This window comes from Molossus molossus, unplaced genomic scaffold (assembly GCF_014108415.1).
Source record: "Molossus molossus isolate mMolMol1 unplaced genomic scaffold, mMolMol1.p scaffold_m16_p_4, whole genome shotgun sequence".
In the NCBI taxonomy this organism is placed as follows: domain Eukaryota; kingdom Metazoa; phylum Chordata; class Mammalia; order Chiroptera; family Molossidae; genus Molossus; species Molossus molossus.
Window position 1 is genome coordinate 58212415 of NW_023425377.1, and position 18476 is coordinate 58230890.

Consider the following 18476-nt stretch of genomic DNA (forward strand, 5'->3'; position numbering starts at 1 on the left):
GTGCAATGAAATGTCAAGTAGAAAAAACTCAATTTATCATTATACTTAAAAATATCTTCAGGCCAGGTAGATGTGGCTCAGTGGATTGAGAATGAAACAGGGTCAGTTTCCAAAACTTTTTGTGTGTAGGGGTGGAGAGGCATTTTTAACCATGGTCACACCACATAACTACCAACCACCTGAACAGATACCTAAAATACTATGCTCTCAAATACTAAAGAAAAATGACTTGATTCTTGATTACCTAGCACACATCTTTTTCGGTGGTGGTGGAGGAAATGATTGTGTTCTTGCCAGAGTACATATTACTCTCTCCACTTGATTCATATGTGGTAGGAAAAAAAACAACACACTGAAGTAGTGTTCCCTAAGAAGGTAATGGTTCTATTTCAATAAAAATATTTTTATCAGTACTGTTTTAGCTTTCACACATAATTTTCTATGAAAAACATTACTTGTGTAGTTACATACTGAAATGTTTCATGTCTAGTTTTTAGAAATAACTGTAAACAGAAAATCCTCTTAATATGAAAGGGAAAAAAGTGTGTCCTTTTTTTATTCCAACATTAATGGCTTCACAGAAGAAAGCTTAATATCCAGTAGTTATAAATAAGTATTGATAGATACACAAACTTACAAAGTAGCTATTGCCCAGCCACTAAATAAAGATCAAAGGAGATGAACAGAATGAGTTCTTTATATTGTAATTTTTAAGAAAGATTAAGACAGACTGGGTAGAATATGTATGTGTGTGTCAAGAGAATAGAAATACAAGCAACTTGACAAGACTGAGTTTATTCTAAGTATAATTTTTATTAATAAAAAGATTAATCATGACCATGAGTGGCTGGGCTTAGTTTGCTACACCAGAGAAATTAAAAATTGATACTTGAGAATATTGTTACAATAATTTATAATAGCATTCCTTTATAGAAGCATTTTAATTTTAGCAATGTTTCTCTTAAATATAAAAAACTAACCTTTAGTGTCATGAATGAGAATCATAGCTACTGCTGAATTAAAAAATAATTCCCAAGATCTGTTTGGTGGTGTTATCTTAAGATCTACACTCAAACTTTAGGGAAACAATCTCCCCAAAAGATCTGGAAAATTGCCTGCTCAGAGACAGGGTATCAGTGTTTGATACTTGTGGCAGGAGAATAGCCCACTTCCAAGTGTGAAGAATAAATAACACAGATTACGAATGCACCCAAGATCCTCAAATAAACTAGTAAAAGTGCTATTATTTTAAGAATTATCAGACATATAATCAATGTGTTTAAATACAAATTCAAATTTGTTAAGTCCAAAAGATACAGTAATTTTATTACATAAAATTTCTCCTATGTGCTAAAAATGTTAACTTACAAGACATAATATTTGTATAAGTGTAGAGGAAATAACGGTCAAATTGTTTAGTCACTTTTCATTGATGAGAATAGAACAATATGTAAGAGGACATATATAGAAGCACCCAGGGCCCTCTAAAATTCAAGGTTGTTATATTACTGCTCAAGCAAAGCATACTACCATTCTTTAGTAATATAAAGGCCTACTCAATTTATCTTTTAAAAATAAAGTCCATTTGTTTTCCATTAAAGCTTCTGAAAAGACTGACAAAGGTACATTCTACCTATATAAAATAGGGGTACTCTTCATCTTTGGATAAGGTATCACCACTTAGGGAAATATAGTCATATACAGATTACTAAATTTTTATTTGAGGCAGCTGTTGGGAGTTCATTAAGCACTTTTCGAACACTGTATCTTTAAAGTTTGTCTTTAATATTAATAGGTTTGGAAAACCAAAAATAGAGAAGAAATATCTATGGCAAAGTACAGTTCATTCAGATTTGATAGCAGTAAAATACAAAAAAAAAAAAAAAAATTGGAGCAGTGTCAATTTAATCTGCGTAAATCACTTGAGGATAGTTCTGTGTTATGTTTTATGACTGACAAAAAAAGTTTTAAATTGTTAAAAAAGTTTTCAGTCTTTGACTTAGTATTTAGTAAGGCAAAAATTAAACTAAGTACTGCAAAAAGTTTTTTTAAATGAAGTTAGAAATTTGGTTCCCATTAACAACAATTTCATTAACAGATTAAATAGATACAATGTATCCAATACCCTCACAACTACAGTAAAAAAAAAAATTTCTCTAATACCATTTATAGGTTGTGAAATCCTTAGTAATACCAATATAAATCCAAAACATGTTCATACAGAACCAAATATCCCTCCTTCTCCATGTAAAAGAACACTTATTAAAAATAATTAACAAAAATATCAATAAAACAATGGAAACTCATTTCATTTTGCCCAAAGTTATGACACAAAATATTGGCTTAAAGAGGTAGATTAAAAAGAAAAAGGAAACCAGATTCACCATTCTTTGTCACTTTTATTCAGTAGTAGTTTTCCCCCTTATTTTCAGTGCCAGACACGGCAAGGAGTGATTACAGCCAACTGTCAATAAAACATTTGTTCGTAATATATACCCCCCTTTACCACTGACCCCAAACTGACTCATTTTGTGTGCTTTCTTTCTTTTTTTTAATATACCACCACCAAGACTGGGTGGAGGGGGCAAGGGTAAGAGACATGAAGGGGAAGAGTTCAGGAGACCAGAAGAGGAGGAATGCTACAAGCCACAGTAAGAATGAGCTGTATTTAATTTAAAAAGGGGGGGAAGGGGTGTACCCCACAAATGATACAGTAATGAGGATACACAATTAAATCCCATAAGCATGACTGAGGCTTTCACTGTGTTTGACATCATCACAATGGAAGGCATAAAAAGTGGAGTAAATCAATGCTGACACAGTCCAATCTAGTCCATTAGGCAAGATGGTGCAAGAAGTCATTTAAATTAAAAGTGCCCTACCCTTACCTAAATGGCTAGCAGACATGGAGAAACACCACAGTGATGAATCCACAGAGCTTTCTCCATGTAGCTATAAAAAATGTGTTGTCGAATGGCACATTGTCAAACACTGGAAAGGGGCGCCACAATGGACCTCTCTCTTTTTTAGATACAAATGCTAGATTCAACTATCTCAACTAAGCAGGAAGTGGGCTCTTCTGCTAGGAATGCCAACCCTAATTCACTTTGTCTTGAAATATATACAGATTGTTTGTAGTAGCTACAGCAATGATATTTTCCTTGGGGTGCCAGGCTGTATGAAGTATTTTCTTGTTGAAGTCTAGACTATCAACACTTATTTCATCTTTCTTTCTCTTGCCACTTGCACAGACTTTGCGTGGCTTCAGAACCGTGCGAGGTTTATTGTTTTCCCGTGATGCTTCGAGGGTTATATCTCGCTTTGTGTTCCTGTCAAACATTCTGAAGAAATTATTGTAAGATCCAGTCATAACAACACTGTAAAAGTAGACAGAACATTCAGTCAAATAAGTGAATAAGAGTTTGTTTTCAGTAAAATGATTCAATAATGAAACCTAGCCTAGCACTCTACTGGAAATAGCTACTTGAAAGCAAATTTGAAGTTTAGGGTGAGGGCTGCTGACACCAACCCAGAAATATGGTACTAGTTAACTTATTTTCTTAATAATTACTCCTTTTCATGACTACCAAAACTATCACTAAAGTTGAAAGCATCCTAAGTAAAGCTTCTTAGTAGTATTAAGTTGACTTCGTTGAGTATTTTTGCAACTATCAACTATGTGATAAACCTGACCAGCCAAATTCTAGAATTACCAACCAACTATGGGACTCACAGGCTCTAAAATAAAAATAAAAAAAAAAATGCATGGTATCTAACTGTTCATAAGAAATCAATGCTCTCTTTATGACTTAAATTACAAACTATTTAATTTCTTCCCAGAATATCATCTATTTTGGATAACCATATCTCAAGGTGCTTATAGGAAACTTGCTTCTGAGAATATTAAGCAGTACATACAATATTTATTAACAGAAAATCATTTAACCCATAACACTAAATACATTTTCAGCAAATTTTTTTGACAAATATTTTTAATATCTACTTAAGGGGTGCCAAATTCTTACTCTGCCCAAGAAATATTCTTGCCACCCATCACTGCTCAACATTTACTAAGTATCCCAGTAAGCAAAATTTCACATGCCTGAAACCATTAATAATTTGCAAAGGGTCTTGTACTACTATTATTACCACATCCTTCCCCTATGGTTTAAATTATTGTAAATAAGATTATAGGATACCAAGGAACTGTTTAAAGGAATGCTTGAAAGCAACTCTTATTACAAATATTATACATCATACAGGTCATAACTAAATGCAAATGACTGCCATCTATTTATAATGTCAATTATCCCAAAGAACAAACATTTTAATCAAACTCATCATATTGTTGCATGTACCGAAAGGTAATAAAACTGTATTTCTTTTTAATATGTTTTAATTGACTTGAGAAGAAAGAAGAGGGAAAGAAACATTAATGAAACGTCAACATCAATCAGCTGCCTCCTGTACGTCCCCTACTGGGGATCAAGCCTGCAACCCAGACATGTGACCTGACTGGGAATTGAACCAGGAACCCCCTGGTACAAAGGTCGATGCTCAAACACTGAGCCAAACTGGCCAGGGAAAAACTGTATTTCTTTTAAAATAATTAATGTAATTTAGACTGGCATCCTTATGTTATGTGAATCTATGAGGTTTTATTAGATTAGGATATCTAGTCCATGGCTATTGGTAAATTTTAAAAGGTTGTTAGGTCAGCATTTCTATGGTATTCCTGTCAAAAATATATAACCTGAATCTGCCCTGGCCGGTTTGGCTCAGCGGTTAGAGCGTCGGCCTGCAGTCCTGAGAGACCTGGGTTCGGTTCCTGCTAAGGGCGCGTACCTCGGTTGCAGTTTGTCCCCGGCCCTGGTCGGTTGTGCGGGTGGCAGCCACTCGATGTGTTCCTTTCACATCGATGTTTCTCTCTCTCTCTCTCTTTGTTTCTCTCTCTCCCTCCCACTCTACCTGAACAAAAAATGGAAAAATGTCCTCGGGTGAGGATAAAAAAAAATATATATATATATATCTCCTGAATCTAATTATGAGGAAACATTAGACAACACTCAAATTAAGAAACTTTATGTAAAATAACTGGCCTGGTGTTTTTCAAAAATGTCAAGGTCACAAAAGACGAGAAAAGAATAAAGAACTATTCTAGATTAGAGAAGACTAACAAAATAGATTAACTACATGTCATATATACTTTTGGATTGGATACTGAACCCTAATTTTTTTCTTTGTTAATGAGAATATAACTGAGAACTGGTGAAATTTTATTGGAATCTGTATTAGATGGAAGTCGTGCATTAATGGGAATTTTTCTGTTTTAGATGCTTGCACTGTCATTATGTAAAAGTGTCTTTAGGAAATGCTCGAAGTTAGAGGCAACAGGGCATCTGCTTCACACACACACAAAAAGAGTGTTTGTGTGTGTGTTTCTATGTATAAATGTGTGTGCATATATATAAAAAAAGACTGACACAACATACACAGCAACATGAGGAACTTTAAGTTTGAGATCATTGCAAAAAAATTTTTTTAATGTTAAGGGAAATAACTTCTGATAATGAACATAACACTGTTAGCAATATGTTTAAACAATGTGAGAACTAGCTGTGGCAGTGCAATGTCTTCTCTTCAAATGTGCTAATTTCTTCTTCTGTCTTCTTCCCTTTTTTTCTCTTTGATACCTTAGTTTTAGATTTAGCAGTGGCATTCACAGATAAAGCTTGCTTATTCCTACTCTACGGTTTACAATGGCCAGTCTATTAGTGGGCCTCATGTTATAATAAAATAAAAATAATTTAAAAAATCAGGCAAAAGATAAAGATCCAAGTTCTATTCTCTATAATATGTAACACCATGAAACCTGAATCATATCAAGCTCCTGTGATAAAACTATTGTTCAATAAAGTACTTCAAATTACCTTGAAGGCAAATTTTAAGTAATCCCAAAATTTCGTTTATTATTTGTTGTTCTATTGGAACATAATAAATGGTAAAAAAATATTGACAATTAAGAATTAAAAGATTATGACTTATCTTTTAAAATAAGGGCACATTTTAACAACATAGTGAAAAAAATTATACTATGGCATATTTGTGGATTATAAAAAAATCCTAATTATTCATGGTAATATGGTTAAAATAATATACAGCAATGACAACTTCTATAAAGTATTAACGTATTATCTGGAGAAACTGATGTGTAACATTCCAAATGAAATATCTACTGTCTAAATATTTCTCTTTCTTTCTTTTTTCTTTTTTTTGTAAGATAGAGGAATGGGGTGGGGAGAGGAAGGGAGCAGGGGAGAGGGAGAGAGAGGGAGGTAGGGAGAAAAAATATAGATTTGTTGTTACACTTGTTATGCATTTATTGGTTAATTTTTGTATATGCCCTGATCAGGGATCGAACCCACAACCTTGGCATATTGGGATTGATGCTCTAACCAACTGAGCTACCTGGCCAGTGCCCTAAGTATTTCTAAAATGTTTAATAGGTTCAGTGGTTGAGCATTGACCCATGCATCAAGAGATCACTGGTTCGATTCTCAGTCAGGGTATATGCCTGGGTTGTGGGCTTGATCCCTGGTGAGGGCCGTGCAGGAGGCAGCTAGCTGATCAATGTTTTTCTCTCACTGATGTTTCTAGCTATCTCTCCCTCTTCCTTCCTCACTCTAAAAATCAATAAAAATAAAAACAATGCCTAAAATATTTAATAGTAGAGGAACAGATCAAACTGAAACTTTAACATTTTAACTGTTAGAATTTCAAACGTATGTTTGATCTAGTTCATAAAAAGAAAAAATGTTAAGATATTTCAATCGTAACTTAAAATATTTAGAATTTTTTGTGTATTTTCACATTTACTAGTGACATACATGTTTATTTACTACAATCGACCCTTGCCACTTCGTGCTTCGACTTTCACTCTATTGTGTTTTTTTCCAAGTACTGTGATAGACTGAAGCGGCAAACGTGGAAGCGCGAAGTGGTGAGGGAGGACTGTGTATAAATAAAGACTCCTACTTCTCGGAAATTCATTTATCGTGGTAGAGTCTGGAACTGATTAATTGTGATAAACAAGGGCCGACTGTACAAAACTACTAAATTTATTTTAAGGAAACCCGGGGGGAGGGGGGGATATAAAGTTAGGATTTGTAATTTATGTCAATCTAAGAAATGCTTGCCATATTTTTAGTAAATATGGCAACCAAACCCGGAGAAGTAATGAAATAGTACATTTCTTTCCTCTAATACAGCAATTTTCAACCTGAACGTAGCAGCACACTGGTGTGCTGCAACAATTTTTAAAACATGCAGTACCTGATTATTTAGTCAGGGGCAGTGACTTCTTTTCCCTTAGATTGTCAAATATAAAAATTATGACGGCCAACACAACAATAGCCATCCGATGTGAATTAAATCAAAATTATGTATATTTTTTGGGGTCAGATTAGCAAAAAATATATTTTTGGGTGTGCTGCAGAATTTTAGTAATTCGTTTGTGTGTGCCATGAGGTGAGAAAGGTTGAAAATTGCTGCTATAATAAAATTTCAATGAGTTCAAATTAAAGTCAATTACCTGTCAGAGCCATTCCAACAACATTCAAATTTGTCAAATATGCAGTCATTTTCATACAGAGAACAAAGTTTACTTCTGAGGTATTCATGCACCTGGGGAAGACATAAATATATTATATATATTCTTATTTTATACCTCAAGATTTACTGATTACAATTAGGAAACTTAGAAAGGCAGTTGAAAGAAAAGGCACATACACATACCTTTCTTCTTTTCTTTTAATCCTCACCGGAGGACATTTTTCCATTTTTTGTTCAGATAGAGTGGGAAGGAAAGAGAGGAAAAGAGAAAAAGAGAAAGAGAGAAACATCGACGTGAAAGGGACACATCGAGTGGCTGCCTCCCACACGACCCAACCAGGCTGGGGACAAACTGCAATCAAGGTACATGCCCTTAGCAGGAACCGAACCCGGGTCTCTCTGGACTGCAGGCCGATGCTCTAACTGCTGAGCCAAACAGGCCAGGGCCAAACACATACCTTTCAATCTTATTAATACTTGATTCGCTTAGAAACAATAAAGGCATTTTATGTTTTTTACAAACATATGAGACCCCTTTAATGAACACACATTTTCCTCTTGAACAATAGAGAAATTACCCCTGGGCATGGCACATGCACTCTTTATAAGCTCAACTAAAATGTTTAGGCCAGAAAACATTTGGAAATGGCACAGATAAGAGACTAAAGACTATTACAGTAATATTTGAATATGCTAACACTTGACTTTCAGTCTATTAACTGCTGATTAAAAACACACACAAAACACTCAATACTGTGCTTTACTTCCTTTTTAAATATAATTTTCTGGGCATAAAAACTGAAGCCTACATTATCATTAAGTGCATTTATTATGCATAGCATGACAACCCCTTGGTTTGGTGATAAATTACATGGTCATTCTAGGTATGCATCATTGAAAGTTTTAGTATCACCTGATATTACTTATACAGTATCAAAAGCTAATGAAAATATACCCTTTTAAAAAATATAATTAAAAAAAATCCTTGCTGAGGATATTTTTCCATTTATCTTCAGATAGAGTAGGAGGGAGGGAGTTAGGCAGGGGAAGGGAGGGAGGGGGGGTGAAGGAGAGAAAGAGAGAGAGAGAGAGAGAGAGAAACATCGGCCCTGGCCGGTTTGGCTCAGCGGTTAGAGCGTTGGCCTGCGGTCCTGAGAGACCCGGGTTCCGTTCCCGCTAAGGGCACGTACCTCGGTTGCAGTTTGTCCCCGGCCCTGGTCGGTTGTGCGGGTGGCAGCCACTCGATGTGTCCCTTTCACATCGATGTTTCTCTCTCTCCCCCCAACTCTACCTGAACAAAAAATGGAAAAATGTCCTCGGGTGAGGATGAAAAAAAAAAAAAAAATGAGAGAGACATTGATTGGTTGCCTCTCACATGATCCCAACCAGGTCCGGAGACTGAACCACAACCAAAGTACATGCCCGTGACCGGAATGGAACCTGAGACTTGTTGGTCCATGGGCCAATGGTCTAACTGCTGAGCCAAACCGGCCAGGGCTGAAATATAATTCTAAATAAATAAATCTGACATTTAAAATATATCCTGAGAAATGACACAGTTGATTAATATTGTTAAATTACAAAGGAAAGTTTCAAAAAATTTCTTGCCATCAGGAAAAAAGGAGTCTCTATCTCACCATTCATTTTTACTTAAAGAGGACCTTAAAAACAAGTGATGATAGAAAAGTATAGGTACCTTCTAAACGTTAGAATTCTCTGTCCTTTATGAAACAACTTAAAGTCATCTTAATTTTAAGTATAGTGAAATGATTCAGGCCACGTCTATGTAATTAAGTGAAAATTTGTTAACATGGAGAAATTGTAATTCATGTAGGGTCAGGATTAAAAGTGAGCGTAAGGCAAAAAAATTAATAAAATCATAATTAGCCTTCAACAACACAGCTCAGCAAGATGCTTATACAAACTCGCCATCAAGAGCTCAATCCTCATATGCTACATTTGAGTATGACGTGACACTATTCTCAATCACTAATCTAACTCAGCAAAAGCAGAGAAACTGCCATTCAGGTAAAATTAGGTAAATCATAACAAGTCAGCAAAGTTTTAGAATGCATGTATAGAATTTCTCATCAAACAATTTATGAGTATGAAGTTAAGGTTCAAATTGATTATTCTCAATGGAAATGGGGTAGTGATGGTGAGGATCACTAGGAGACGATCAGAATCTTGGCAATTATACAAATGTAATTGGAAAACGGAGCAATATTTTATTCCTTTGCTTTTGCTTCAATGTAACATGTACAGTTAAATCTTGGTTCTCAAACATCTCCCATCTGGAACAACTTGGTTCTTGACCAAGTTGTTCACAGAAAAAATGTCTGTTGTTGATTTTCAACCGGACAACCCTTTCATGATGATACACCATCATGACAAAAACAGCCTCTCAGGCCACAAACAAGGGAGAGAAGGTGCCGGTATTACTGCTAACATCTCAGGAAAATGTGCAGTGAATATTTTTGTGGGTTTGTTTTTTCTTTTGTTGCTGGTGAAATAGACGATTAGCACAATTTTAAAACAAAGAGTCCATCAAGAGTGCTAATATTGCCAATGGTGTGAAAGAAACAATGATCACAGGCAACTGAAGAGGTAGAAACACTATTCATTTGGATAAATGAAAAGCAGTTCACCTTTACTGCATGCTGACCTCCTGAAAGACACCCTAGAACAAGTGCTGAAAGTGATTTAAGGCTACAAGGGGGTGGTTCAATAAATTTAAGAAAAGATTTGTTTATAGATTAAACAAGTACATTAGACATGTACTGGACATAAGAAAGGTTAAAACAATCATTTGGGGATCTGGAATGAATTAATTCAATTTACATGATCTCTAATGGGAAGAAATGATTCAGTTTTCAAACAAATCATTTCTCAAACAGACTTCTAGAACAAATTAAGTTCAAGAACCGAGGTTCTACTGTATTTGGAAATTTCAAAGACTATAAGGGAGAATATTAAGTGGTTTATGTTTGTCAAAGATAATTAAAAAGTTTGAGAAATACCATTCTAATTTTACTGAGAATATACAACATAAAGGTAAATTTATCGATTCTGTACTCCTAAAGCAGTGTTAAGTATTTTCTAACAACCTAGGACCTAACAGGTTTCTGATGCCCTCATCCTAAAGCTGTCCACTGGGCTTTCAAACTCTCTTTAGTTTTAAGCCAACAGTTATTAGCCAAAAGGCAGAATGCCAGTCCCTTTAACCTGGCATGCCAAAGTTAAGCTCTAGTTCAACTACTGTACATACTCCAACCAAGACAGCTCTACTAAGACTGACCACTGTCCTCAATCCTCCTTCTCACGCCCCCATCCCCAAGACCTTAATAGAGTGCTCTTCCCTCCTTGCTTTAAATTTAGATAGAAGCAGTGGAAAACAAGTAGCTAGTAGCTAAATCACATTTTAAAAGGAAAACTACAACACAGCCTATGAAAGTATATATAAATTTAACATAAGGAAAAGCCTAATACTCATGGACCTCTGAAGGAAAAAGTATAATTATGAACAAACACTGTAATAGAGTTAACACGTAATACAAAATTCTTCTCTATTAAACACTTAAAAGTAAATAGGGTATATGATCATTGGAAGAAAAAAAAATTGCAAATACCTGGTATGTTTCCACAGGCCTGTTTTCCATATTTAAGTCCCAAATTTTGACTGACAAATAGTCTCTAGTCATCATATATCGACCACTATGGCTGAATTTTACATCAGAAATAGAGGAGATGATTTCAGAAAAGAAAGACCTGTTACTGGGATCTTCAGGTTCTTCAAACACTAAAAACAAACAAACAAAAAAACCAAAAAAAAGGCAATTTGTATAATATTATGACTTACACAAAGCATTTGTTGAAACATTTCACAAATTTCCTAAAAGGCAGCCTCATGACAACCTAATAAAAAAATAAAAGACATCTCTGACTATAAGATAATCTCCCTGGCCCTGGATGGTTTGGCTCAGCGGTTGGAGCGTTGGCCTGCAGTCTAGAGAGACCCGGGTTCGGTTCCCACTAAGGGCTGGTACCTCGGTTGCAGTTTGTCCCTGGCCCTGGTTGGTCATGCAGGTGACAGCCACTCGATGTGTACCTTTCACGTCAATGTTTCTCTCTCTCTCTCCCTCCCTCCCTTCCTCCCCCCAACATAGATCTATCTGAACAAAAAATGGAGCCTCACTTCAAGTTCTCAAAGAGTAACATTCCATTAAAAATATATCCCCTGGGACATCAACAAACACACCCCAAGAAAGCCTTCTGTGTTCTTCCAGTAGAATAACTTATGATGCCTCATGTACAACCAGCAGCTTACCAAAGGGTACAGGAGGCCCTGGGAACACAGGTTTAATTAGGACTTATAAACCTATGTACATGTGGTTACCATGTGTGAGGCTAATTTCAGACAAACATAAAATGTTATCATTTGAAAAAAGACACAATTAACTTACGTTTAGAATGCCTATCACAGAGGGCAGAGGCCCTCATGTCACATAACCGAATAGTTCCTTTACTGCTGCTATATACAAACGTGTTACAGCTGTTTGGATGGAATTCTGCTGCTGTAATCACTTCTGTTAGCTCTTCCATGTTGGCAGGCTTGATATCCACAATATCTGGATAGCATTTTATTAAAGAATTTCCACTTAGAAAAAAGGGCAAATATAATTTTACATTTTTCAGATATAAAAGTCTTTCATAGGCTGAAACACAAGTATTTTGAATTGCATTCTAGTCCTTATATGAATATAATCCCAGAGGGATCAAAACCTTTAATGATTAAAAAAAAAAATCTTAGAAGAAAACACTGGCAAACTTTAAATCATTTTAGAACACAGAGGCCTGTTTTTGTGAGTGTGATACAAATCCCAGAAGCCATAAAGAACAGATTGATAAGTTTATCTCCCTAAATATTAAGAAAACTTATGTACATTCCAAACAAAACAAAGCAAAACAAAAATCTTTAGGGGGAGCAAAAAGGGGAAAACTATTTGTACCACAAAAGATGTGGCTAATTAACATAAAAAAGTGCTTTAAAAACAAAGAAAACAATGCAAATCTAATTTAAAAATTAGATTAAAAAATATAAATATGGAAAAATGCTCATATGTTTACTCATGGTGAAAGAAAGGGTAATCAAAACAACAAAAGAGGCCTGGACAATGTGGCTCAATGGACTGAGCATTGACCCGTGGACTGAGAGGTCCTGGTTAGATTCCAGGTGAGGGCACACACCTGGGTTGTGGGCTTGATCCCCCGTAGGGGGTGTGCAGGAGGCAGCCGATTGATGTTTCTCTCTCTCCTTTCCTCTGTCTCTAAAAAAATCAATAAAAATACAACAACAACAACAACAAAAAAAGACTTTTCACTAGCTAGACTGGTAAAGGTATAAAAAAAAAAAACTGGCTCTTTTATACACTATCAGTACAGTATGAATTAAAGCCAAGTGTTAATTTTTTCAAATGATATGTAATTGGAAATACATTAACAGTAGTAGTCAGAAAGCATAATGTCTTTAAGCTCTGAGCTGAAACCCTTAAATAAAGCACTAAATTGAAAAGATGTATTAAAAACAAAAACAAAACAGTAGTAGTAGTAATAGCTGCTACCATTTTACTGTACTTTAAAAACATACTTAAGCCCAGCCAATGTGGCTCAGTGGATTGAGCACTGGCCCATGGACTGAGGTCCAGGTTCGATTCCCAGTCAGGGCACATGCCTGGGTTGCGGAATATATCCCCAGTAGGGAGCGTGCAGGAGGCAGCCCATCAATGTATCTCTCTCACATTGATGTTTCTATGTCTCTTTCTCTAAAATGAATAAAACATACTTAAAAAAACAATTATATTTATATACATCTCTCTATATATAATATCTATTATGTGTGTGTCGGTACATATGTTTATATTTCACATACTTGTATATGCACAGAAAATGTTCAGAATAATATGAACAATAAAAATGGGGTTTGGAGAAATATTTATATTGACTTTATACCACCACCAAAAAGAGAAACCAAATGGATACTAAAACTCCTGTCTGTAATTTCCAGATGCCAGAGATTAATCCGCAAATCATCTGCAGATAAATATGTTTCATAATCACTATTAATAGAAATTGAGTTGATGTGATATGTATGAGCATTGGCAAATATTCTTCGTGGACTGGCCTCAACCATTAGATCCATGGGCCTAAAGACTGGCACCTGTCAATAAGACACATGAAAAACAGTTATTACAAAATGTTCACTGTTTACAATAGCACTTAAGGTTCTGAGCACTTCATTTCTACAGTTTTTAAGGAACTATAAAATAGTATAATATTACACAGATTTAGTTTTAAAAAATAACTAATGTTGATCTTCTAGAGTATTGAAATTAGAAGAAAAAAATGAACAATTTAAACAATTCATCTTCTTTTTACAGGTAGCAATTCTATTAGAATCTGCCATTCTTCCTAGTTCCAATCTTTTGCTTGAGACTTGCAAAGTTATAAATGTTCATGATTTAAATTAAAGTGACCAAAATGAACATTAGCCTAGAGTATCTAGTTCTTGGTTGTTGTTTTTTTTTATCCTCACCCGAGGACACTTTTTCATTCTTTGTTCAGACAGAGCAGGAGGGAGAGAGAGAGAGAGAAACCTCGACGTGAAAGGGACACATCGAGTGGCTGCTACCCGCACGACCAACCAGGGCCGGGGACAAACTGCAACCGAGGTACATGCCGTTAGCGGGAACCGAACCCGGGTCTCTCCGGACCGCAGGCCGACGCTTTAACCGCTGAGCCAAACCGGCCAGGGCTTGGTTGTTTTTTTTAAGTTACAAGATTTGGTTCATTTTTACATTTTCTATTTCCTAAAAAATTAATCCTGAAACTTAAGTTTGTAATAGTTAATTGATATTCAAATCACAAGAGCAAATAAGAATGTGGCATAGAATATAACAGTCTTGTGTAGAGTCCTGGTTCTGCCCCTGGCCATAGTGAGACCTCTATGTAGGTTAGGGTCTGTTTGACAAGAGAGTTTTTAGTGTATTATCTAAGTTACAGAATTGTTGGGAAGGGGCAAACTGTAATTATTCCTGTTCAAGTTCTGCTTAAGATCTAGAATATATGATATGCATATAAAACGCGGCGTGGCTCAGTTGGTTGGGTGTCATCTCGTTCACCTAAAGGTTTCTGGTTCAATTCCCAGTCAGGGCACATGCCTGGGTTTTGGGCTCAATCCCCGGTAGGGTATATGTTGGAAGGTAGCCGATCAACATACAGCTCTCACATCAATGTTTCTTGTTCTCTCTCCCTCTCCCTTCCTCTCTCTCTAAAAATCAATAAAAATATTTAAAACACACACATAAAAAACAACTATTCACCAGAATTAGAACAATTTTTTCTTATGTACTTACTCGTAATGTAGTGACTGTTGTTGGATCTCTATATCTTCCATCTTCCTCTTTCAAGTTATACCCTTCTGGTCTTTTGTCCCTTTCACTGATTTTCCATAATTTTATTGTTTTATCTGGGGAGACAATGAATAAAGTCCTCAAAAAAAAAAAAAAAAAAAAAAAAAAAGAGTAATACTTATAGGAGAAAAAACACTAGTATATTTAAACATGCCACTTCATATTTCACCTAAAAAGATCCCAAGAATGCCCTGGCTGGGTGGCTCAGTGGACTGGAGCATCATCCCGTACACCAAAAGGTTGGGCCATGTACAGGAGGCAACCGATCGATATTTCTCTTTTCATTTTCTCCCTCCCTCTTCCTCTCTCTCTAAAATCAAACCCTTGGGTGAGGATTAAAAAAAAAAAAAAAAGATTCTAAGAATAAAATCTCTTACCCGACTCAACAAAAAAACAAATTTCTTATTACCAGGTAAGTAAAATCACACAAACAAAAATACAGTAACAGATACTGTACTGTATTTCTATGTTAATGGAACTCATAAAATTCTATTTGATATTAAAATCAAGTCATAGCCAGGTTCTTATTTTTAAAAATTAAATAAACCCAGACAAGGAAAACTATGTGTGTATATAAATACATATGTCTACACATACATACATACATACAAATATATACATAAAAATGCTCAATATTTAATTTTTAAAAGAGAACAAACAACAAAATTGGTTAAGATAGCCTAACTATTCCTAGCAGAGTCCACAAATTCCTTCACAGGCCTGGATGCCTCTGTTTAAATCTGTATTTCTGTACTGTATTAGGGATTCATAAGTATGTAACATTTATTGATTAAAAGCATATGTCCCCCAGTCCTTCAAGACAAAATTCTTATGTATCAAAAATAAATAAAATATTTTTTAAAATAAACATTTATTTTGGAATTGAGTTCCAGAGAGGTTACAGATAGCACAATGTTTCCATATAATATACCTACCCTTCACTTAGTTTCTTCTGATGTGAATATCTTATGCAACCCGGTATATTTGAAAACTAAGAAATTAACACTGTACATTACTGCTAACTAAACTCTAGACTTCACTCAGATTCCACCAGGTTTTCTACCAACTTCCCTTTTCTGTTTCAGGATTCCATCCAAGATCCAAACACTTTATTTAGTCATCAAGTCACAGTCTCTCTAACTTTAACAGACTTTCCTTACTTTTCATCATGCTGACAGTTCTGAGAAGCAGTGGTGAGGTATTTTGTAGGATGGCATTCTCAACGGTATTACTTACTGTTTTCTCATGACCAGACTGCAATCATGGGTTTTTAGGAAGAACACCAGAGGTCAAGTGAGGGCATGCATAGTATCAACAGGATTATCCTGCTTTGATCACTTGGCTATTAAGGCAGTATATACTAGATTTATCCACTGCAGTTACTATTTTCCCCCTTGCCCGTCCTCTATTCTTTGGAAGTGAGTCACTAAGTCCAGTCCACACTTAAAAGGATAATTAAGTTACATTCACTGTAGGAGTATCCATCCACATATTATTTGTAATTCTCCTATAAGAAGCGTCCCTTCTCTTCCCCTTATTTGTTCAAACAAATATTTATTTATATCACTATGGACTCATGCATGTTTAATACTTTGTGTTATTCTAAAACTGCATTCATATAAAACTATCACATTCTTAAGGGTCTTTAATAAGTGTATAAAGACACTTTATAAAACTGACATACAGAGAGGTAGCAGGGACTCCTCTAGCCGGGCTACATCTCTTTGCCTGGTGGTGAAGAGTATGCCAGCTGCTCCTGTGGTTGCCTTCTGCAAAGATGAAGTCTGAGCAGAAAAAATGGCTAACTCTACTAATTTGTAATCTAACGTTTCATCTAAACCCTATGAAATCATGTTTCTAGTTACCTTGCAATTCAGTTATATGTGTTTTATGTGTGCCTTTTAATTGATATACTTACATAATTTAGATAAATAATTATATACTTTAGAATACTTATGTTTCCAAATATAAATTCTGTATTTTGTGAAAAACTGTCTTCTAAAGATGATAAGGATGTCAAGTCCTCCTTGCCTACCATCCAACGCTCATGACCGTCTATTTATAGCCTGTTCAAATTCATCAACCTTCAAGATCCAGATAAAGCCCTGGCCAGTTTGGCTCAGCGGTTAGACCGTCGGCCTGCGGTCCAGAGAGACCCGGGTTCGGTTCCCGCTAAGGGCACGTACTTCGGTTGCAGTTTGTCCCCGGTCCTGGTTGGTCGTGCGGGTGGCAGCCACTCGATGTGTCCCTTCACGTCAATGTTTCTCTCTCTCTCTCCCTCCCACTCTATCTGTACAAAAAATGGAAAAATATCCTCGGGTGAGGATAAAAAAAAAAAAAAAGATCCAGATAAAGAACTCACAATATACTTAACAAACTTTCAAATAAGATAAAATTAGATTGTGGTTCCTAAGAATGTTATCAGAAGAAAATGCTTTTTAAAAAATTATGAAAAATAAGGGGAAAATATTAAAATTCAAAAATTTTAAAGTGATACAATTTGTGACATAAAAGGGCAAACCTTTTTTTAATAAACACAGGACAAGACACAGAAGTACTACACAATTTCAGTGCAGTGCTTGGGGACAAGGGAGGCTAGAAATAAAATAATGGCCCCAGCCGGTTTGGCTCAGCGGTTAGAGTATCGGTCCGTAGATCAACGAGCCACGGGTTTGATTCCTGTCAAGGGCATGCACCTCGGTTGCGGTTTGTCCCTGGCCCTGGTCGGGGTCATGTGGGAGGCAACCAGTAGATGTTTCTCTCTGTCTCTCTCTCCCTCCCTGAAAATAAATTTTAAAAAAGTATCCTTGAATGAGGAATAAAAAAATAAAATAGCCCTGGCTGGTTTGGCTCAGCAGTTGGAGCATCGGCCTGCAGTCCAGAGAGACTCAGGTTTGGTTCCCACTAAGGACGCATACCTCAGTTGCAGTTTGTCCCCGGCCATAGTTGGTCGTGCGGGTGGCAGCCACTCAATGTGTCTCTTTCACGTTGATGTTTCTCTCCCCCCCTGCCCCCGCCACTCTATCTGAACAAAAAACTGAAAAATGTCCTTGGATGAGGATAATAAATAAAATAAAAAATAATGTTTGAACAAATATGACATAAAAATTTTAAATGTTTTTCATTCATATGCTCTATGGAAGTGACTTTTTATTTAATCTGAAGTCTTTGGCCCATAGGTGGAGATATATGATCAAACTCCATAAAACGGCATACAAGATTATGTGCTTTTATATACAACTCTTCTGTGAAGGGGATTGTAAGATTCTCAGATATCTGTTACTTTAAAAAAATTAAGTACTACTGCTTTATGATGATTTCCAAAACTGTAAACTCTAATAATTAAATAAGTATTCAAGAAGTCCAAAGGTTTATGTGTATCTCTGGCCACTAGTA

At 35.8% G+C, this 18476-nt stretch overlaps 1 protein-coding gene across 3 annotated transcripts in view; it reads right to left on the minus strand.

The window, feature by feature from the left end:
• Positions 1 to 1047: 1047 nt before the first annotated feature.
• Positions 1048 to 18476, minus strand: part of PPP2R2A (protein phosphatase 2 regulatory subunit Balpha) — a 90812-nt gene continuing 73383 nt past the window's right edge. For 2 of the 3 annotated variants that reach the window (XM_036281588.1, XM_036281589.1), the window contains 6 exons: positions 15024 to 15136; positions 13651 to 13828; positions 12075 to 12239; positions 11241 to 11410; positions 7592 to 7683; positions 2342 to 3377 (listed from right to left, as the gene is read on the minus strand). In XM_036281588.1, coding sequence (XP_036137481.1) covers positions 3098 to 3377; positions 7592 to 7683; positions 11241 to 11410; positions 12075 to 12239; positions 13651 to 13828; positions 15024 to 15136 — 998 coding nt within the window. In that variant the 3' untranslated portion in view covers positions 2342 to 3097. Of the gene's footprint in view, positions 3378 to 7591; positions 7684 to 11240; positions 11411 to 12074; positions 12240 to 13650; positions 13829 to 15023; positions 15137 to 18476 lie in introns of all 3 variants that reach the window. The other variant, XM_036281587.1, reaches the window with a different exon arrangement.